This window comes from Hippopotamus amphibius, chromosome 11 (genome assembly GCF_030028045.1).
Source record: "Hippopotamus amphibius kiboko isolate mHipAmp2 chromosome 11, mHipAmp2.hap2, whole genome shotgun sequence".
NCBI classification, from domain to species: domain Eukaryota; kingdom Metazoa; phylum Chordata; class Mammalia; order Artiodactyla; family Hippopotamidae; genus Hippopotamus; species Hippopotamus amphibius.
This window is the reverse complement of record NC_080196.1, coordinates 22,557,730-22,578,793: the sequence shown is the minus strand read 5'-3', so window position 1 is coordinate 22,578,793 and position 21,064 is coordinate 22,557,730. Positions and strand designations below refer to the sequence as shown.

The 21,064-nt window shown below is 34.0% G+C and overlaps 1 protein-coding gene across 1 annotated transcript; it reads left to right on the top strand.

Moving 5' to 3' along the window:
• Positions 1-4,734: 4,734 nt before the first annotated feature.
• On the top strand, positions 4,735-5,706 carry LOC130830830 (olfactory receptor 10C1-like). The gene has a single exon (XM_057698152.1). It carries the CDS (start codon positions 4,744-4,746, stop codon positions 5,704-5,706), a length of 963 nt encoding a protein of 320 aa, XP_057554135.1. The 5' UTR covers positions 4,735-4,743.
• The last annotated feature ends 15,358 nt before the right edge of the window (positions 5,707-21,064 follow it).

Sequence of the window (21,064 nt, the reverse complement as noted above, 5' to 3'; positions counted from 1 at the left end):
TATAAGTGCAAATGTATTATATAGACAATCTGATGTGTGAGCAAATTTTTCAACAGTCATATACATTGAGGGTCCCTGTAATCATGCAGTGTTCTTATTTCATATTTCACAGGATTTTGAATCAGTCCAAAGTTTCCATCCTTAACTTTTTTTTAAATTTTATTTATTTATTTATTATTTTTTGGGGGGTACACCAAGTTCAATCATCTGTTTTTATATACATATCCCCGTATTCCCTCCCTTACTTGACTCCCCCCACCTCGAGTCCCCCCCACCCTCCCCGCCCCAGTCCTCTAAGGCATCTTCCATCCTCGAGTTGGACTCCCTTTGTTATACAACAACTTCCCACTGACTATCTATTTTACAGTTGGTAGTATATATATGTCTGTGCTACTCTCTCGCTTCGTCTCAGCTTCCCCTTCACCCCCTGCCCCCTCCCAAACCTTGAGTTCTCCAGTCCATTCTCTGTATCTGCGACCTTGTTCTTGTCACTGAGTTCATCAGTACCAATTTTAGATTCTGTATATGTGAGTTAGCATACAATATTTGTCTTTCTCTTTCTGACTTACTTCACTCTGTATGACAGACTGTAGTTCTATCCACCTCATGACATATAGCTCCATCTCATCCCTTTTTATAGCTGAGTAATATTCCATTGAATATACATACCACATCTTCTTTATCCATTCATTTGTTGATGGGCATTTAGGTTGCTTCCATGTCCTGGCTATTGTAAATAGTGCTGCAATAAACATTATGGTACAAGTTTCTTTTGGGATTATGGTTTTCTTTGGGTATATGCCCAGTAGTGGGATTACTGGATCATATGGTAGATCTATTTGTAGTTTTTTAAGGAACCTCCAAACTGTTTTCCATAGTGATGGACCAACTTACATTCCTACCAACAGTGCAGGAGAGTTCCCTTTTCTCCACACCCTCTCCAACATTTGTTGTTTCCAGATTTTGTGATGATGGCCATTCTGATTGGTGTGAGGTGATACCTCATTGTGGCTTTGACTTGCATTTCTCTGATGATGAGTGATGTTGAGCATCTTTTCATGTGTTTGTTGGCAATCTGTATGTCTTCTTTGGAGAAATGTCTATTTAGGTCTTCCGCCCATTTGTGGATTGGGTTATTTGCTTTTTTGGTATGAAGCTGCATGAGCTGCATGTATATTTTGGAGGTTAATCATTTGTCCATTGTTTCATAGGCAATTATTTTTTCCCATTTTGAGGGTTGCCTTTTAGTCTTATTTATGGTTTCTTTCACTGTGCAAAAGCTTTTAAGTTTCATGAGGTCCCATTTGTTTATTCTTGATTTTATTTCCATGATTCTAGGAGGTGGGTCAAAAAGGATCTTGCTTTGATGTTTGTCATAGAGTGTTCTGCCTGTGTTTTCCTCTAGGAGTTTTATAGTGTCTGGCCTTACATGTAGGTCTTTAATCCATTTGGAGTTTATTTTTGTATATGGTCTTAGGAAGTGTTCTAATTTCATTCTTTCACATGTTGCTGTCCAATTTTCCCAGCACCACTTATTGAAGAGGCTATCTTTTTTCCACTGTATATTCGTGCCTCCTTTGTCAAAGATGAGGTGCCCATATGTGTTTGGGCTTACCTCTGAGTTCTCTATTCTGTTCCATTGGTCTTCCTTTCTATTTTTGTGCCAGTACCATACTGTCTTGATCACTATGGCCTTGTAGTATAGTTTGAAGTCAGGAAGCCTGATTCCACCAACTCCATTTTTCCTTCTCGAGATTGCTTTGGCTATTTGGGGTCTTTTGTGTTTCCATACAAATCGTAAGATTTCTTGCTCTAGTTCTGTGAAAAATGCCATTCATAATTTGATCAGGATTGCATTGAATCTGTAAATTGCTTTGGGTAGTACAGTCATTTTCACGATGTTGATTCTTCCAATCCAGGAACATGGTATGTCCCTCCATCTGTTTGTGTCATCTTTGATTTCTTTCATCAATGTCTTACATCCTTAACTTTTAAGAACTATTGCATAGCTCTGTGCAAGTCCAAATTAATAGATTAAATGATTCATAATATACAACTATATTTCCCAGGACATAACATTCACATGGCATTTTTATGCTTATATGTACGTGTATATATGTATGTATTTTTTGCTTTTTCTCTTTCCATTATGGCAGATGAATAGAAAAACATGAAATGCAAATGAAGAGAATGAATAGGAGGAATGATTGGGAATTGTGCTATAAAATTCAGCAAGAGAGGTTATATATGAAGGTGAATTTATTATGAGACAATGCAAGTTTACAGGCACGGCTATAGCTAATACTTGTTGAATACTTAAGCACTTTTCTAAGTGCTTTTATGGGAATTAACTCACTTAATCCTCATAGCACCCTTTAGGGAGATATTTCCCTCACCTTTTGTAAATGGCAAAACTGAGAAACAGGTATTTAAGGAAATGTTAGCTGTGATCCAGTATTAGAAGGCTGTACTAGGATTTGAACCCAGAGAGACTATCTCCAGAATACTCATTACTAAGCTATTCAGTATGGATTTAAATATGAGGGTGAGTCAAAAAGTATCTGCACTCTAGCTGTAGAATTTACAGACATTTTAATATAACTGGAGTACAGAGACTTTTTTACTCACCCTCATATGTGTGTTTCTGTCTATAAATGTACAGATATATGTATACATCCAACACTGTACATTTTTGTACATCTCTTTTTGTGAATGCACCTAATACTTTTGTCTGTTCATAATAATTTGGAACCTCTAAAAGCATATTTTGTTTTACAAACACTGGCATCAACTGTTAATATGGAACAAGCAGTGATGTATTATAAGCATGATCTCAGGCTATGCTAATGAACAGATAGAATCTAGAAGAATAAATTAAAACCTCCTCATTCTTCTGCCCTTTTCATGACAAACATTGCTTAGAATTTTGGATGATGACATTTTAAAAGAAAAATGTAAACTGAAGTACATTCACAAAAAGAACAAGGAATACTTTTTCAGGAATTGATAGTAATTACCATATTGAAAGAAAAATAACTGTCACATTTGGGATACTTGAAGGAGATGTGATTTATCATAATAACTTCAGAAAGGAGAATATGCACCAATAGGCAGAATATATAGGCAGCCAGAGAAAAGCTTAGCATTCAAACTTTTTTCATTACATAAGAGCTTATTCATTCTTAAGGGTGGTGGATATAATGGTATAAATAAAATTCTTCACGCTATGTCTGTGTCTGAGGCTATACTCAGGAAGAAATGAACAATTGATTGTCCTTGGAGTAGTGTAAGTGCTCTCGTAGCAGTTACAGAGTGGTGGGAACACACAGTGGAAGGGGCATATAACTGACTAGTATGGGGGTGAGGGAGAGGGGGAGTTGGGAAGAAGGTTCCAGAAAGGAGATGAAGCTAAGCTGGAAGTTGAACACAGGCTGTTCCATAGCTGGACAAATAGGGAGGCCAGTGTCAAGCCCCCAGGGAGAAATGAGCACACAAAAAAGAAAAATATGCAAAACAGTTACCAAAAGACACAAGTACTTTTCTATAACTACAACATGAGGTCCATTTGGATAAGGGATGAGACAGAAGTCTCTGTTGAAAGTCAGTGACTTGATTCATAGATTTTCATGAATTATATTAAGAAATTTGAATCTTAACTTGAAGTAATGCTCATTGTCATTTAGCAAAGAACAGTCTGGTGGAGAAGAGATGGCAGATGAGAAATATTAAAAATACAGAAATTTGTTGGATTGATGGAATTATCTCAGTATTACAATATGGATAAAGTTATAAATGGCTGTGATACAGTCTTCACACAGCTTCCCCTTCTGTCATTCACACCTCAATTCATGCTTCTCATTGTCAAAAACCCTCCTTGAACACCCAATCTAAACTGGTCAGCCACCAGGACATATCCTGGATTTATTTCTCTGAAAGGCAGCAATTACTTATTTATTGATTGTCATTTAATTTTTGCTTTCCTTAACTAAATAAGTTCTATTTGGGAAAAAGGGGTTTTTTTCATTGTTCAATCTAGGACCTACAATATTAACTGCAAAATACTCTGACAAATACTCTGTGCTCAATAAACATTTGTTGGATGTTGACTGAGGAAAGCAAGTCAGTGGCAAAAGAATAAGAAAGAAATGGATATGAGAGGAGCTTTATGTGATAGAATTTAACAGCTGATTAAGGAAAGGATGAGAGAGAATTGTGCTGAAATTATTTTATTTCCATAGTATGCCTGCCAAATATACTTTGGACAAATCAACTGGGAGAGTAAACACAGAATAAGATTTGATTTGAAAATGTGCTGGGATGAGTGTAATTTCCTAACTTTCTGATTTTTTTCACCTTTGTTCATAACTTTATTGTACATTATTTACCATGGTGAATTTTCATATTTAGCATGGCGAAAGTTATTAAGGAAACTAATTCTTTTAATATGCAAGCCTTTAATCCACTCCCAGCCTCCATGCAAATCTGCCTTGCCTACAGAAATTCCCACCTCCACCATTACCTTGATTATAGCAGAGAACTCTTGCTCTCCTCATAGATTTCTGTGTTGCTAAATGTTTGTTACAGAGAAGGGATTGAGAATTTTCACACTAACTTTCTTATTTTGAGAACTGCAGGTGAGAAATTTATCTCTGACTCACTAGAGGTTGTTAAGAGTAATATAAAGATTCATATTTCCATCTGAAAGAATCTTTCTAATGACTTTGCCGTTCTTTTTTTCAGGTCATGAGCCTCAATTGTTCCTTGTGGCAGGACAACAGCATGTCTGTGAAACACTTCGCATTTGCCAGATTCTCTGAGGTTATCCAACAGTGTTTCCTTTTATTCACGCTCATCCTACTCATGTTCTTAGCATCACTGACAGGCAATGCTCTCATAGCCCTTGCCATCTGGACCAACCCAGTTCTCCATACCCCCATGTACTTCTTTCTGGCCAACTTGTCTCTCTTGGAGATTGGCTACACTTGCTCTGTCATACCCAAGATGCTGCAGAGCCTTGTGAGTGAGGCCCGAGGAATATCTCGGGAGGGTTGTGCTGCACAGATGTTTTTCTTTACATTATTCGCTATCAGTGAGTGCTGTCTTTTGGCAGCCATGGCTTTTGACCGCTATATGGCCACATGTTCCCCACTTCACTATGCAACACGAATGAGTTGTAGAGTGTGTGTCCATTTGACAGTGGTTTCTTGGGGAATGGGTTGCATAGTAGGCTTCGGCCAAACCAACTATATTTTCTCTTTGGACTTCTGTGGCCCCTGTGAAATAGACCACTTCTTTTGTGACCTCCCTCCTATCCTGGCACTAGCCTGTGGAGATACGTCCCATAATGAGGCTGCAGTCTTTGTTGTGGCCACCCTTTGCATTTCCAGCCCATTTTTATTAATCATTGCTTCTTATGGAAGAATTCTAGCTGCTGTGCTGATCATGCCCTCCCCTGAAGGCCGCCGAAAAGCTCTTTCCACCTGTTCTTCCCACCTACTTGTAGTAACACTCTTCTATGGCTCAGGATCTATCACCTACTTGAGGCCCAAGGCTAGCCATTCACCAGGGATGGATAAACTCCTGGCCCTCTTTTATACAGTGGTGACATCCATGCTTAACCCTATCATCTATAGTTTACGGAACAAGGAAGTCAAGGCAGCTCTTCGGAGAACTCTGGGTAAGAAAAAAGTTTTGATTTGTTGGTAGATTCCAGAGAATCAGACAAATCTGCTCTTTGAAAAGATGCATACACAACCTAAGAGGAAAGAAAGAAAGAAACAAACAAACAAACAATCAAAAGACTCTGCACTCCTCAACCTGTTTTGTAAGGACCTCTTTTAATAACAGTGGTTGCAATTTTGAAGACACCTTTATACTTGCTGTTCTCACTGCAAAATTTCTGAAGGAAGTTGGCTAACAAACAAGTTAGCCAACAATAGACATGTTTTCCAAAATATTTCAGTTTAGGCTAAAGTACAGAATTAGGGTATTTGTTGCCATACTACATCTCAGAAGCCTGGCTAATTCTCATACTCTCTACTCCTAGGCATTTTCTAGCCCTTGAGGGTCCCATCTGACTTCTGCCCTGGTCCCTGGAGTTGTGCTCCCACATATGTCTGTCCCACATGAGTCTTAAATACCTAAAAACTCTATGGTGTGCATAACCTACTCCCATAAAAATGTTTAAAATTCTTCTATTTTAATTATGACTTAGACATGATACAGAGTTAAAGAATTATTTTTGAGTTGTGTGCACTATAAAAAAATATGTAAACATCCAAAAAAAGCAAACTCTTAAGATTCAGAGATATTTGTTGCAGAATATTAAAAGAAAAATATGGGAAATCGTTACCAGGAGTCCCCATGGTGAAATTGTTGTTAAAAAGGAAGAGAAATTGTATTTAATTTCAGGGATGGAGAAAGGAAACAAAACTAAAAATAATCAATATAAATAATTTTAAATCTTTTCTATAATTTATAAAATTTATATGTTTGCAAATAAATCCTGACTGAACTCGTATTTGGAAATTACCCAAAAACCTTGCTTTTAAGAGAAATGAACACAATTATAATACAATCTAATAGCACAGGGCATCTACAGAGGTGTTACCTTGAATTTGAACATCTAGTTCTCAGGGAGGTGCTGTGATCTGTGAGAGATTATTAACTACTCATACCATAGTGATATTATGACAAGGAATGGAGAACTCTGTTACTATGACAACTTACAGTATATGATGTAGAAGTTCTGGCAGTCTAAGCATGCTCACTATAGTTAATAATACTGTGTTGTATACTTGAAATTTGCCAACAGAGTGGATCTTAAGTGTTCTTACTGCACACATAACAAATGATAGTTATGTGAGATGATGGATGCGTAACTTGTTTGTGGTAATCATTTCATAATAGATACATATATAAAATCATCACATTATACACCTTGTCTTGACAATTTTATCAATTTTATCTCAGTAAAGCTGGAAAAGAAAAAGAAAAATGGTAATTCTATGATCAGGGGACAGTACTGATGTTCACTACTAACCAAGATGTGTGTTTTGTCAGATATTTTCATTTCGCCAAAAGATATCTAATTCATTGTAGACCAAAATATAATACATTGTGGGATTTTCAGATATATGTATATAGTAATTAAGAATGGAAATAATCTGAACATGCAAAAATAACTACTTCATAAGTACACTACGGGAATAGGTAGGAATTGTCTGTAAGCATTAGAGATTATTATTTATAAGTACGTTTATTAATACAGAAAAATGAATGACTCATTAAACATTACAGCAAGTTCAAAACAATTTGTATAGCATGGTCATTTTTGTTTAGTTTTATAAGTTTGAAAAGTTTTATAATTTTGAAAAAATAAAAAAACTGGGCAACTACATATAAAAGAATGAGATTAGAACATTTCCTGACATCATATAAAAACTAAACTCAAAATAGGTAAAGACCGAAATGTAAAATTGGAAACCATAAAACTCCAAGAAGAGAACATATGCAGAACACTCGTTGACACAAATGATAGCAATATTTTTTTGGTTCTGTTTCCTAAGGCAAAGGAAAGAAAAGAAAAAATAAACAAATGGAGGTGCGGGAGGGAGTGGATATGGGGATATATGTATAAATACATATGATTCACTTTGTTGTACAGCAAAAACTGGCACAACAATGTAAAGCAATTATATTCCAATAAAAAGTGTTAAAAAAACAAATAATGAACTTCACTGAGAAAAATAAAATAAAATAAAATAAAATAAAATAAAATAAAATAAATAAACAAATGGAATCTAACTAAACTTAATAGCTTTTGCACAGCAAAGAAAACCATCCGTAAAATGAAAAGACAACCTACTGAATGGAAGAAATATTTGCAAATGATGTGACTGATAAGGGGTTAATATCCAAAATATATAAACAGCTCATACAATTTAATATAAAAAAACACATTTTAAAACGGGTAGAAGAACTGAATAGACATCTTTCCAAAGGCAATACATAGATGGCTAACAGGCATATGTAAGATGCTCACCATTGCTAATTATTAGAGAAATAAAAATCAAAACCACAATATAACCTCACCCTTATTATAATAGTTATTGTCAAAAAATTTACAAACAACAAATGTTGGCAAGGATGTGGAGAAAAATGAACCATTCTCTACTGTTCATGGAAATGTAAATTCGTGCAGCCGCTATAGAAAACTGTATGGAAGGTCCAAAAAAAACTAAATATAGAAGCACATATGATCCAGTTATTCCACTCCTGGGTATATATATAAAGGAAACAAAAACACTAATTTGAAAAGATACATTCACCCCAATGTTCATAGCAGCATTATTAACAATAGTCAAGATATGGAAGCAACCTAAGTGTTCACCAACAGATGAATGGATAAATGAGTTGGGATTATATAAGTATATCATATATGTATGTATATATATGGGTATATATATATATATATATATATATATATATATATACAGAAAGAGCAAGAGAGTATTATGCTTAGTGAAATGTCAGACAAAGGAAGACAAATGCTCTATATTACTGCTTTTATGTGGAATCGAAATATAAAACAAATGTATATAACAAAAGAGAAACAGACTCACAGATATAGAAAATAAACTAGTGGTTCCTAGTGGAGAGAGGGAAGGGGGAGGGCCAAGATAGGGATATGGGATTAAGAGATACACACTACTACATATAAAATTGATAAGCAAAACAAGGTATATTGCACAGCAAAAAATATATAGCCACTATTTTGTAATAACGTTAAATGGAGTATAACTATAACAATATTGAATCACTGTTATACACCTGAAATTAATATAAAATTGTAAATCAACAATACTTCAACAAATAAAGTATCTCTTATGACAACAAAAAAAGTAAATTAAACATTAAAAATCTTATCTCAACAGATGCAGAAAAAGCTTTTGAAAAAACACAACATCCATGTATGACTTTTTTAAAACTCTCAATAAAGAGAGTATATAGGGAACATACCTCAACATGTTAAAGGCCATAAATGACAATCTCACAGCTAACATCATATTCAGTGATGAAAAGCCAAAAACATTTCCCCTAAGATCAGGAACAAGACATGGATGTCCACTCTCACCACTTTATTCAACACAGTCTTGGAAAATCTAGCAAAAGCAATCAGAAAAGAAAAAGAAATACAAGCAATCCGAATTGGAAAGGAAGATGTACTACTATCACTGTTTGCAGCTGATATGACACTACGTGTAGAAAAACCTAAAGAATCCACCAAAAACTACATCAATGAATTTGATAAAGTTGCAGGATATAAAATTCATATACAGAAATTTATTGTGTTTCTATACACTAACAATGAACTATGAGAAAAAGAAGTTAACAAAAAAATTCTCATTCACAATCGCATCAAAAGATTGAAAGGTAAAAACTACTAGGTATAAAGTAAATAAGATACATGGATGTAATGTACGGCGCAGGGAATATAGCCAGTATTTTAAAATAACTTTAAGTATAATCCATAAAATATTGAATCACTATGCTGTACACCTAGAGCTAATATAACTGCAAAGCAATTATACCTCAACAACAACAACAAAAAATTGTGGACTTTTCAGAGAAAGGTGCCCATAATTATCCCATTGTACCTTCCCAAGTATCTGCAATCTCAATATTATTTATTCCTTTAGAATATAATATTTGCAGTCAATTATTACATTTGCAACTTAAAGTCAGCATTCCTTGGGCTTTTTACTTTCACTTAATTATGGGATAAATATAATAGCAGCTACCACATATAAATGATAACTTAGTTGTTGACTTAGTTCATACATTAAAATAAAGGGTATGTTGCCAGCTTTACTGAATATACAATCTTCTAAAAATGTAACTCTTCAATATGTAGCTATCATATTCAGTAAAATAAATACATGGTGCATAATTTAGATGAAATTTATAAAATATTAATGAAAATATATAAAATATTGTATGTTTCTTAACAAGTACATTGAAAGATGTTTCTGAAATGAATTTTTTTATTGGAATATAATTGCTTTACATTCTTGTACCAGTTTTTGAGGTACACCAAAGTCAATCAGCTGTATTTATACACATATGCCCATATTCCCTCCCTCCCTCGACTGCCCCCCATCCCGGCCCTCTAAGGCATCATCCATCATCGAGTTGATCTCCCTTTGTTATACAGCAACTTCCCACTGCCTATCTATTTTACAGTTGGTAGTATATATATGTCTGTGCTACTCTCTCACTTTGTCCCAGCTTCCCTTTCACCCCCCGCCCCCCTCAACTTCGTGTGAAATGAATGTTTTAAAATATCTTTATGTGACAAGCTTGCCCATGTATAGGCACATTTGATGTACCTGGTCCAACTTGCTAGAGTACTGTATGGTTCAGCCTTGATACACATCAGAAAAGTTAAGCTTATAAAAATCACTAACTTGACTCCACTGCTGACATCCTGTATCAGAATTTTGAAAAATCATGTCCAGAAAACTACTTTTTAAAACTTCCTCAGTTAATTTTGAGGTAAAACCACAATTAGTGAACACCATCACAGGAAAAAAATGTTTGAGATGTATCTTAGTGACAAAAGTCAGACAAGATCTGGCAAGAGGGAAAAGGTATAGTCCAAAACAAGAATCACAGATAACTTGCCAAAGATGTGAAGAATTTCAGTTGACTTAATCTTAAAACAAAGACATATAAACTTATAAGCAGCAAAAATTAAAATTACACCTTAGCAAATGCAAAGGCAAATGCAATAAGACCAAGATGAATATCTAAAAGAGATGGTTTCCTTGGAAGTAAATGTTATGTGAATGTCAGGTAAGTATATCAATCAGTAGTGAAACTCTCATGTGTGTGCAATAAAATTTTTGACTGTTTTTCTAAAATTAAATTATACTGAAAATAAACTCATAACTTAATAATTACTGTTAACAACTGAATTATCAGTCTGGGTAAGAAAATATAAGAAATACCTTAGAACGAACCAAAAGCAAAACCGAGAAACCTATAAGAAACTATATAAGAAAATATAAGATTTAGAGAATAGACACATAAAATGAAATATGAACATTAGGAGTGGTACTTGGATAAAAAGAATAAATGGAGGAGAAATAAGTAGCTAATAGGAAAAATATTTCTGAGTTACAAATAATTTCTCAGGTCTACAGATGAAAATCACCCACCATGCTAAAGCATAGATAACAGGAAGAAAGTAGTATACCCAAGACAAATCCACACAAATTTGCTAAATTCTAAAGATGAAGGTGATGTCTTCAATGTACTCAAAGAAACAGTTTGAATGATATATTAACATATCATACCAGCCTTTCCAGTAAGAGAATTTAGAAAATGTAGGTAAAGTACAAAATAAGGAACAATGAGAACGATCGGTGTAATAGATTATAAAATATGTTGAAAGGAGTTAGAAACATCAAGGCATCCAGGATGTGAGGGGCTAAAATTCCAGAAAGAAAGTTAAATACTGAGGAGAGAGCAACTCTTTAAATTACATGATTCTTCAGGAAATTTCCCAGTTATTAAGAACTACAAGGCAAAAAGTTTGAAAAACTAGACAAAAACTGGTATTTAAGAGACAAAGAAGATGAGGAGGATTTTTGGAAATCATACAAACATGAGGAAACAAAAATTGGAAACTGAGGCTACAAGGGAGGCCAGGATTCAGGAGTTAAAATTATAGGAAGAAGTGATGCACAGAGAACCAAGCTTGATATGTATCAATGCTTATCAAGATACTTATGTTCTTTTTTTAAGCTCTTTATTGGAATATAATTGCTTTACACTCTTGTACCAGCTTTTGAGGTACACCAAAGTGAATCAGCTGTATTTATACATATATCCCCATATTCCCTCCCTCCCACAACTCCCTCCCGCTCTCCCTGTCCTGGCCCTCTAAGGCATTACCCATCATTGAGTTGATCTCCCTTTGTTATACAGCAACTTCCCACTGGCTATCTGTACCAGTCTCGCATCAGAACAGAAACTGGTGGCTGAACAACTAAAGAGGAGGACTTTCATTGTCTCTAAAGACTGGGAAGACAAATAATGAAAATCATGGCCTTTGTAAACATCTAAGACTTTCAGCTAGAATGGCAGAAGGGCTGCAGCCTAGGAATAAGCATAAACTGAATATAAATGGGCCAGAAAAGGAATGAAACCAAAATACTATAATCAGTTTTATTGGCGCATAATGTACACATAATAAACTTCATCCACTTGAAGTGTATAATGCAATGGTTTTACAGTTGGATATACTTGTGAAAACAAACCACAATCAAGACAGAGAACATTTCATCACTCTCCCAAAACTCTTCAGGCCTTTATGAAGCTCATAGCTTCCTCCAGTCTCAGATTCAGGCAACAACTAATTTGCTTCATGTCACTATACATTAGTTCACATTTTCTTGAATTTCCTAGAAATAAAATCACACAGGGTGTAATCTTTTGGGTGTGGCTTTATTCACTCAGCAAAAAATTTTGAGAGTCATCCAAAATGGTGCTCATGTCAATGGTTCCTTTTCATTACTAGCAATGTGCCATTATATTGATACACTGTAGTTTATCCATTACATTTGTTGACAGATATTTGTATTGTTTCCAGGTTATTGGCAATTTGAATACAGTTGCTATGCATATTCAGGTACATGTAGAAAATCACAGAGATGCAACAAAGAAAACTCTTGGAACTAATAAGCAATTATAGCAAGGTTGCAGGATACAAAGCTAATATACACAAATCAATTGCTTTTTATATACCAGCAACCAACAACTGGAAACTGAAATTAAAACCACAATAACACCATTTACATTTGCACTCCAAAAATAAAATATATAGGTGTAAATCTAACAAAATATGTATAAGATTGATATGAGGAAAGCTATGCAGCTCACATGAAAGAAATCAAAGAAAATATACATAAATGGAGAAATATTCCATATACATGGGTAGGAAGACCCAATGTTGTCAAGATTTCAGTTCTTTCCAACTCGATCTATAGATTCAACACAATATCTTCAAAATAGCAGCAAGTTATTTTGTGAATATCAACAGACTATTTCTAAGGTTTATATAGAGAGGCAAAAGACCAAGAATATCCAACACAATACTAAAGAAGTGTAACAAAGTCAGAAGACTGACACAACCCACTTCAAGACTTACTAAAAAGCTACAGTAATCAAGAGAGTGTGGTATTAGCAAAAGAATAGACAAATAGACCAGTGAATAGAAGAGAAAGCCCATAGAGAGACTCACACAAATAAGTCAAGCGATCTTTTACAAAGGAGCAAAGACAATTCAACAGAGAAAAAAATACTTTTCAACAAATGGTGCTGGAACAACTGGACATCCACTTGATAAAAAAAAAGAATCTAGATTCAGACTTTACACCTTTCACAAAAATTAACTCAAAAAAATCATAGATCTATGTGTAAAATACAAAACTATAAAACTTAGAAGATAACATAGAAGAAAATTTAGGGAATCTTAGGTTTGGTAATTACTTCTTAGCTACAACACTAAAACACTAGCCATGGACTTCACTGAAATTTAAAACTTCTGCTCTTCAAAAGACACTGTTAATAGAATGAAAAGACAAGCCTCAAGCAGGGATAAAATATTGGCAAAACTACATATCTCATAATAAACTATATCTCAAATATTTTATATCCAAAAAAAACCCAAACAACTCAACAATGAGAAAAGAGACAACTGAATTTTTAAATGGGCAAAAAAATCTAAACAAACAACTCAACAAAGAAGAATTCCCTGGTGATATGTTATTAGGGAATTGCAGATTAAAACAAGAACTAGATATCACTGCATACCTACTAGATTGCCTAAACCCAAACATTGACAACACCAAATGTTGGTAAGAATGTGTGGGTAACATTCATTTCCTGTGGGAATGCAAAGTTGTAGAATCACTCTGGAAGACAATTAGGCAGTTTATTACAAAACTAAGCATATTTTTACCATACAATCCAGCAATGGTACTTCTTATTATTGAGCTGACTTGAAAACTTACATTCATGCAAAAACCAGCACACAAATGTTTATAATAGCTTTATTCTTAATTGCCAAAGCTTTGAAGCCACCAGGGTGTCCTTCAATAGGTGAATGGATAAACAAGCTGTGCTACATCCATATATTGGACTATTATTCAACCAAAGGATAAATGAGCTATCCAGCAAAAAAAAAAAAAAAAAAAAAAAAAAAGAAACTTAAATATATATTACTAAGTGAAAGAAGCCAATCTGAAAAGGCTATGTTATATATGATTCCAACTGTAAGACATTCTGGGAAAGATAACACTATGGAAACAGTAAAAGATAGATAAGTGGTTGCCCAGAGTTCAGGAGAGGGAGGGATGAATTGTCGGAGCACAGAGAATTTTAAGACAGTGAAACTATTATGTATTACACTGCAATAGAGGATATACATCAATGAATTAAAAAATCATTATCCAAATATATGTTGTCTGAAAGATGTTCAATTTAGATTAAAAACCCTAAATATTTTGAAACTGAAGAGAGGAAAAAAGATATTTCATTCAAACAGTAAGCAAGAGAACACAAATACTGCATGATATCATTTATATGTGGAACCTAAAAAATAATACAAACAACTGTATATGCAAAACAGAAACAGACTCACAGAAAACAAACTAGTAGTTAGTAAACTGCAGGGGAAAGATGAAGGAGGTTTGGGATTAAAAGATACAAACTAGTATGTATAAAATAGATAAGTAACAAGGATGTATTATATAGCATAGGGAATTATAGTCATTTTCTTATAATAACTTTTAATGGAGTATAATCTGTAAAAATATTGAATCACTATGCTGTATACCTGAAACCAATATAATATAGTACATCAATTTTACTTTGATAAAATTATAATAAATAAAGGGGAAAAAAGAAAGAACTAACAGCTATACTGATAGTAGAGAATACAGACATACAGACAGGAATTGTTACTATGGACCAAAAAATTTATAATGATAACTTTGGTCTATCCATCTAGAGGATATAACAATTACGAACATGTATGCACCTAGGAACAGACTGCCATAATACATAAAGTAAAAACTAATAGAACTGATTGGAGAAATAGATAATTCTACAATGATTGTTGAACCTCAATACCCCACTTAAAATAATGGATAGGACAATTAGAAGATCAGCAAGGAAATAGAAGATTTGAACAATATTATAAACAAACTAAACCTAACAGACATCTATAGAACACTTGACATAACAAAAGCAGAATACATATATTTCTCAATGCACATGGAACATTCAACAGAATAAAGACCATTATTTAAGCCATGGAAAAAGTCACAATAAATTTAAAATGATTGAAAGTATGTCCTCTAAGCACAATGGAATGAAATTAGAATCAATAACAAAAATATTATGAAATACACAAGTATGTAGAAATTAGAAAACACACTCCTAAATAATAAATGTTTCTGAAAAAACAAATTTCTGAGCAAATAATTTGAGAATGAAAACAGAAACACAACACACCAAAACACAGAGAATGCAGCAAAACTATACCAGAAAGAGTTGTATTTAAAAAAGAAAGATTTTAATTATTGATTTGTCAATTTCTCCACCATGAAAAAGTGTGTGTGTGTGTGCATGTGAAAATCAAGTGACATAATAATATGTATGATTCCATGGTATCCTTTCAGCTACTATTGTTATGAAATTTACATTCTTCTGAGAGAGACTTAGAAAGCAAAATAAATAAGAAAATAATCTTTTGATGAAAATCAAAAGAGAATATGATATAGAGAGACTGGATATTAAATTCCTATTGGGTGTTCCTTCTTAGAAGATAATCTTTAAGCTCAAACCTAAAAACAGGAAGAAGCCAGCGATGATGAAATCAGGGCAAGAGCATTTTAGGCAGAAGAAAAAGTACTTCAAAAGTCCTGAAGCTGGAAGTGATCTTGGTCTGTGGTTGTTGTTGTTTTTTAATAAATGTATTTATTTATTTTTATTGGCTATGTTGGGTCACCGCTGCTGCATGCGGGCTTTCTCTAGTTGCAGCTTCTCATTGCAGTGGCTTCTCCTGTTAACAGAGCATGGGCTCTAGGCGCACGGGCTTCAGTAGTTGTGGCACGAGGGCTCAATATTGTGGCACACGGGCTTAGTTGCTCGGCAGCATGTGGGGTTTTCCCAGACCAGTGCTCAAACTGTGTCCCCTGCATTGGCAGGTGGATTCTTAACCACTGCACCATCAGGGATGTCCGATCTTGGTCTGTTTTTAGATGGAGAGTTACATCAGCTATGATCCCAGCATAAAATAGATGGCACACTCCAACTGGGAAAATAAGGGAAGTTGAACAAAGAAAGTACTGACAAAGGTGTGAGGAGGATTTAGGAATACCAAGGGACTTCTATATGCGTATTGTACATGCACTACCCTGGAGCTTAGCCACAGTGGGGAGTCTGTCACAAAGGCAAGGCCTGAAGTAGCAAAATGGGGAAACAGAGAATCTGTAATACACTCCAGCTACCTCCAGGAGCTATTACTTTTGGTTGAGAAACAAAGGCAGCCTCATGCATCCCAGCTGAGAGGAAGCAAAGGGAAAATAACACAGACTAGCTGTTCTCTCATTCGCTAATCCTCAACTGGTCACTCTCATTGGCTGAACCCAACCAGAAGCCACATATCAAGGAATTCTTTTGATTCAGACTCTTGTGGTACAGCATAGAGTGGAACATACATAGTGCAATAAAGAGGAGATCTGGGTGGAGGAGTAAAGAGAGTGAAATATATCCACCCATCACACTTGTAAAATGGAACAATACACATTCATACGATACTACTGGTTACCTTTAGGGAAAGGATAGTGGGATTATGGACCATGATGTTCAAAGGGACACATATCTATTGGTAATTGTTACTCAATACAATTGAATTTCTTTCTCAAAATAATGTACTCAGTGATTATGTTTGTAACTTTTTAGTCTTAAGTTTTGTATACAAATCTGACTGCTATTATGTGGGATGTGTATGTATGAGAGAAAGAGAGACAAAGAGAAAGAGAGTGAGAGGTTGAGAGAGAGACTGTCCTTTAGTCTTTATATTAGAAAATCATTAAATATTTTAAAGGATTTTTAAAATGTAACTTTATTCCTCCTCCCTGGAAAGACCACTTATGTTTTTTTTTCTTCTCTCTTCAACTCATTTTTGTGACCTTTTATAGTATGGCCAGAAATATTACATCCTATGTGAGATATTCTACAAATAAACAAAGTAAGATATTTAAGGAACTCACATATAAATTCTCCAGAATCATTTACTCAAACTAGCTTTGCTCTATACAATCTGATTTTTTTCTTATTAGTCATCTATTTTATATATATTAGTGTATATATGTCAATCCCAATCTCCCAATTCATCACCCCAAATACCAACTTGTACACTTTAAATATATGCAGTTTATGGTGTGTCAATTATATCTCAATAAAACTCTTTTAAAAGAAAAAAAACTAGCTTTGCTCTAAAAGTATCCTATTTAAAATTATTGTTCACCAACTACCCAAAAGAGAAATTAAAAAAATAGTTGCATAAACAATTGCATCAAAAAGAAAAAAACCTAGAAACAAATTTAACCAAGGAATTGAAAGACCAATGTACTGAAAACTATATGACTGATTAAAGATACTGAAGAACACACAAATAAATGGCAATATATTCAATGAGCATGGAATGAAAGAATTAATGTTATTGAAATGTCCATATAAACCAATGTAATATACAGATTCAATACAATGCCTATCAAATTTCAATGGCATTTTTTACAGACTAGAAAAATTAATTTTAAATCTTTGTATGGAACTACAAAAGATTCTGAATACCCAAAGCAGTCTTAAGAAAAAGAACAAATGAGGAGGAATCAAGCTCCCTGATTCCAAACTATATTACAGACTTATAGTGTCTAGCATAAAAATATCCACATAGATGAATATAACAAAATAGACACCCACATAGTCAATTAATTTATGGCAAAGAAGGCAAGAATAAGATGGAAAGGACAGTAAAAATTGGAACGCTACATACAAAAGAATGAAAGCAGACCACTATCTTACACTATACAGAAAATTAACACAAAATGGATTAAAGATTCAAACATAAGACCAAAACACATAAAACTAGAAGAAAACACAGTCAGTAAGCTACTTGACATCGCTGTTAGTGATAATTTTTTGGATCTGACTCCAAAGGTAATGGCAATAAAGCAAAAATGAAGCAATGAGACTACATCAAGCAAAAAAGCTTCTGCACAGTGAAGGAATCTATGAACAAAATTAAAAGGCAATCTACAGAATGAAAAAAGATATTTACAAACCATATATCCAAAAAGAGTTTAGTATCCAAAGCATACAAAGAACTCATACAACTCAACGATGAAAAAACAATCCAATTGAAAAGTGGGTAGAAGTATACAAATGTATACAAACGTTAAATATTCTGTTGTACACCTGAACATAATGTAATGTTGCATGTCAGTTAAAAAATCATGCCAATAAAAGGAACATAGAAAAGGAAAATAAATTTAAAAAATAAAATAAAATTAGTTTCCAATGTGTTGGGAAATCAAATGAGTTTATTTTAAAGCAAAACTAACAGAAGAGACTTCGTACCGACCTCAATTCAATAGATAACAATTGTACATAGAAACATTTCCATGGAAACCTCTGTCCCAAGGAACTTTGTCTGCTAACTCATCTGGGATAAACATAAATGGGCTGTTTGAAACAGGGCCCAAGAGTCTCAGAAATATAATACAAATAGCACACCCGCAAAGCACTCTTAATGTTATCTAATATTGTCTTCCCCACCTGGGTTTTTTTGTGGGGATGGAGAGCAGCATTGTATCAAATGATAAATTCACACTTCTGAAGCTAATTCTTAAATACTCATCTGCATACTACAGTTTCTCTATCCTCTGAAAAATTCAAGTGTGTTCCTTCACAATTCTTTTACCTTAAGTGATATTTATCAAAATAAGGTAAGTGAAAAGACATTTATTTTAAAAGCTATCCATTCTTAGGGAACGATGTAATGTGTGTACATCATAGTACCTAATATGTGTAGGGAAATCGGAGAGCATTTCATTGCTGAGAGCCTTCTCTAAACTTTGGAAATAACTAGCGTTGTGGTTATAGAAGCAGCTAGATTTCTCATTGTAATCAATTTCTCTCAGCATCCCACTTAAAGTAAACTTAAACACATATAAATTTTAATAAACACTATAGCTGACAGATGTTAAATATCTGAATGAAGTGTGCATCCTTCATTCAATCCTGTGAATTTTTTTACTATATATTCAAAATTTGATGGATTGACTTGTCCATAAGTTTCATCCAGACGTTTTAAGGTCAGATAGAAAGATTTTCTTTCCTCTATAATCTTTTCCTACACATAACTTAATAACTTTAAATAGAAATAAAATACTGTATGATGAAAATGATGTATGAAAAGATACATTACAATGAAAATGTTAGTGGAGAGACAAAGGAGAGGTCAAAAGGAATAGTTTCACAATGTATGAAAGTGACTTTAAACATTCATGGATAAAAAGATCCCTATGCAATTAAATATGATGGAAAATCACTGGAAGTAGATTGAAAAATGAATTTAAAAAAGTCATGGTATCTGAGAGTTAAAAGTAATAAAATATGAGAATCACATGGAAAAGATTAGAGATCTAGGATAGAATTATAGCACTTAAATATACACTATGGAATCTTGAGACTATGAATTTGCAGTCTCACTATCTCACTATTTCATTGAAGGAACTGATTGCCTTTTCATCTTTAGAACCTCCTTGGTTACTAGCAGACAACAGGGATGAATGATTAACAATACCTTGAAATATAGATACTAAAATTTCCCTTGGCGTAGGGGTTAGGGATAGGTACTAAATGATTTAATGGGTATAAAATGCTTTCTGTAGTATTTGGCACATAGGGCTCATTAAGCATGAGTTGAAATTATTATTTTATTATTGTATTACACACATCTGACCTAGAGGTAGTATGTAATCAAAGGGCCACATTCATATCTTTAGTGTAGAGTAGCTTTGTGTGACACTTCACAGGATGGCTTTGAGAATTTAATGAAATAGAGAATGTGAAAACTGTGCTTTGCAACCCTACCAATGTAATCTGTTGCCCTTAAACCAATAATTAACTGGCAGGGTAACTAAGAATTTTATCACTGGAGTACACTACTTTAAATTGCCATCTGAATATTCCTCACCTTACAGAAGATTACAGACTTCCTGAAACACACTTTACCACTAAAGGAAAAGTATAAATATATCGCCAACAGGCACATGAAAAGATGTTAAACATTGCTGACTATTAGAGAAATGCAAATCAAAACTACAATAAAGAATCACCTCACACCAGTCAGAATGGCCATCATTAAAATCTCTACAAGTAAAAATGCTGGAGAGGGTATGGAGAAAAAGGAATCCTCATACACTGTTAGTGGGATGTAAATTGGTATAATCGCTACAGAGAATAGTATGGAGGTCCCCTGAAAAACTAAAAGCAGAGTTACCATATCATCCTGCAATCCCACTCCTTGGCATATATATGGAGAAAGCTCTAATTCAAAAAGACACTTGCACCCCAATGTTCATAACAACACTATTTACAATAGCCAAGACACGGAAGCGGCCTAAATGTCCATCTACAGATGAATAGATAAAGAAGATGTGGTATATATATAAAATGGAATATTACAAATAAAAAAATGAAATAATGCCATTTGCAGCAACATGGATGGACCTAGAGATTGTCATATTAAGTGAAGTAAGTCAGACAAGGAAGGACAAATATATGATATCGCTTATATGTGTAAGTTAAACAATGATACAAATGAACTTATTTGCAAAACAGAAATAGACTCACAGACATGGAAATCAAACTTATGGATACCAAACGGGAGTGGGTGGGGAGAGGAGGAGAGATAAATTAA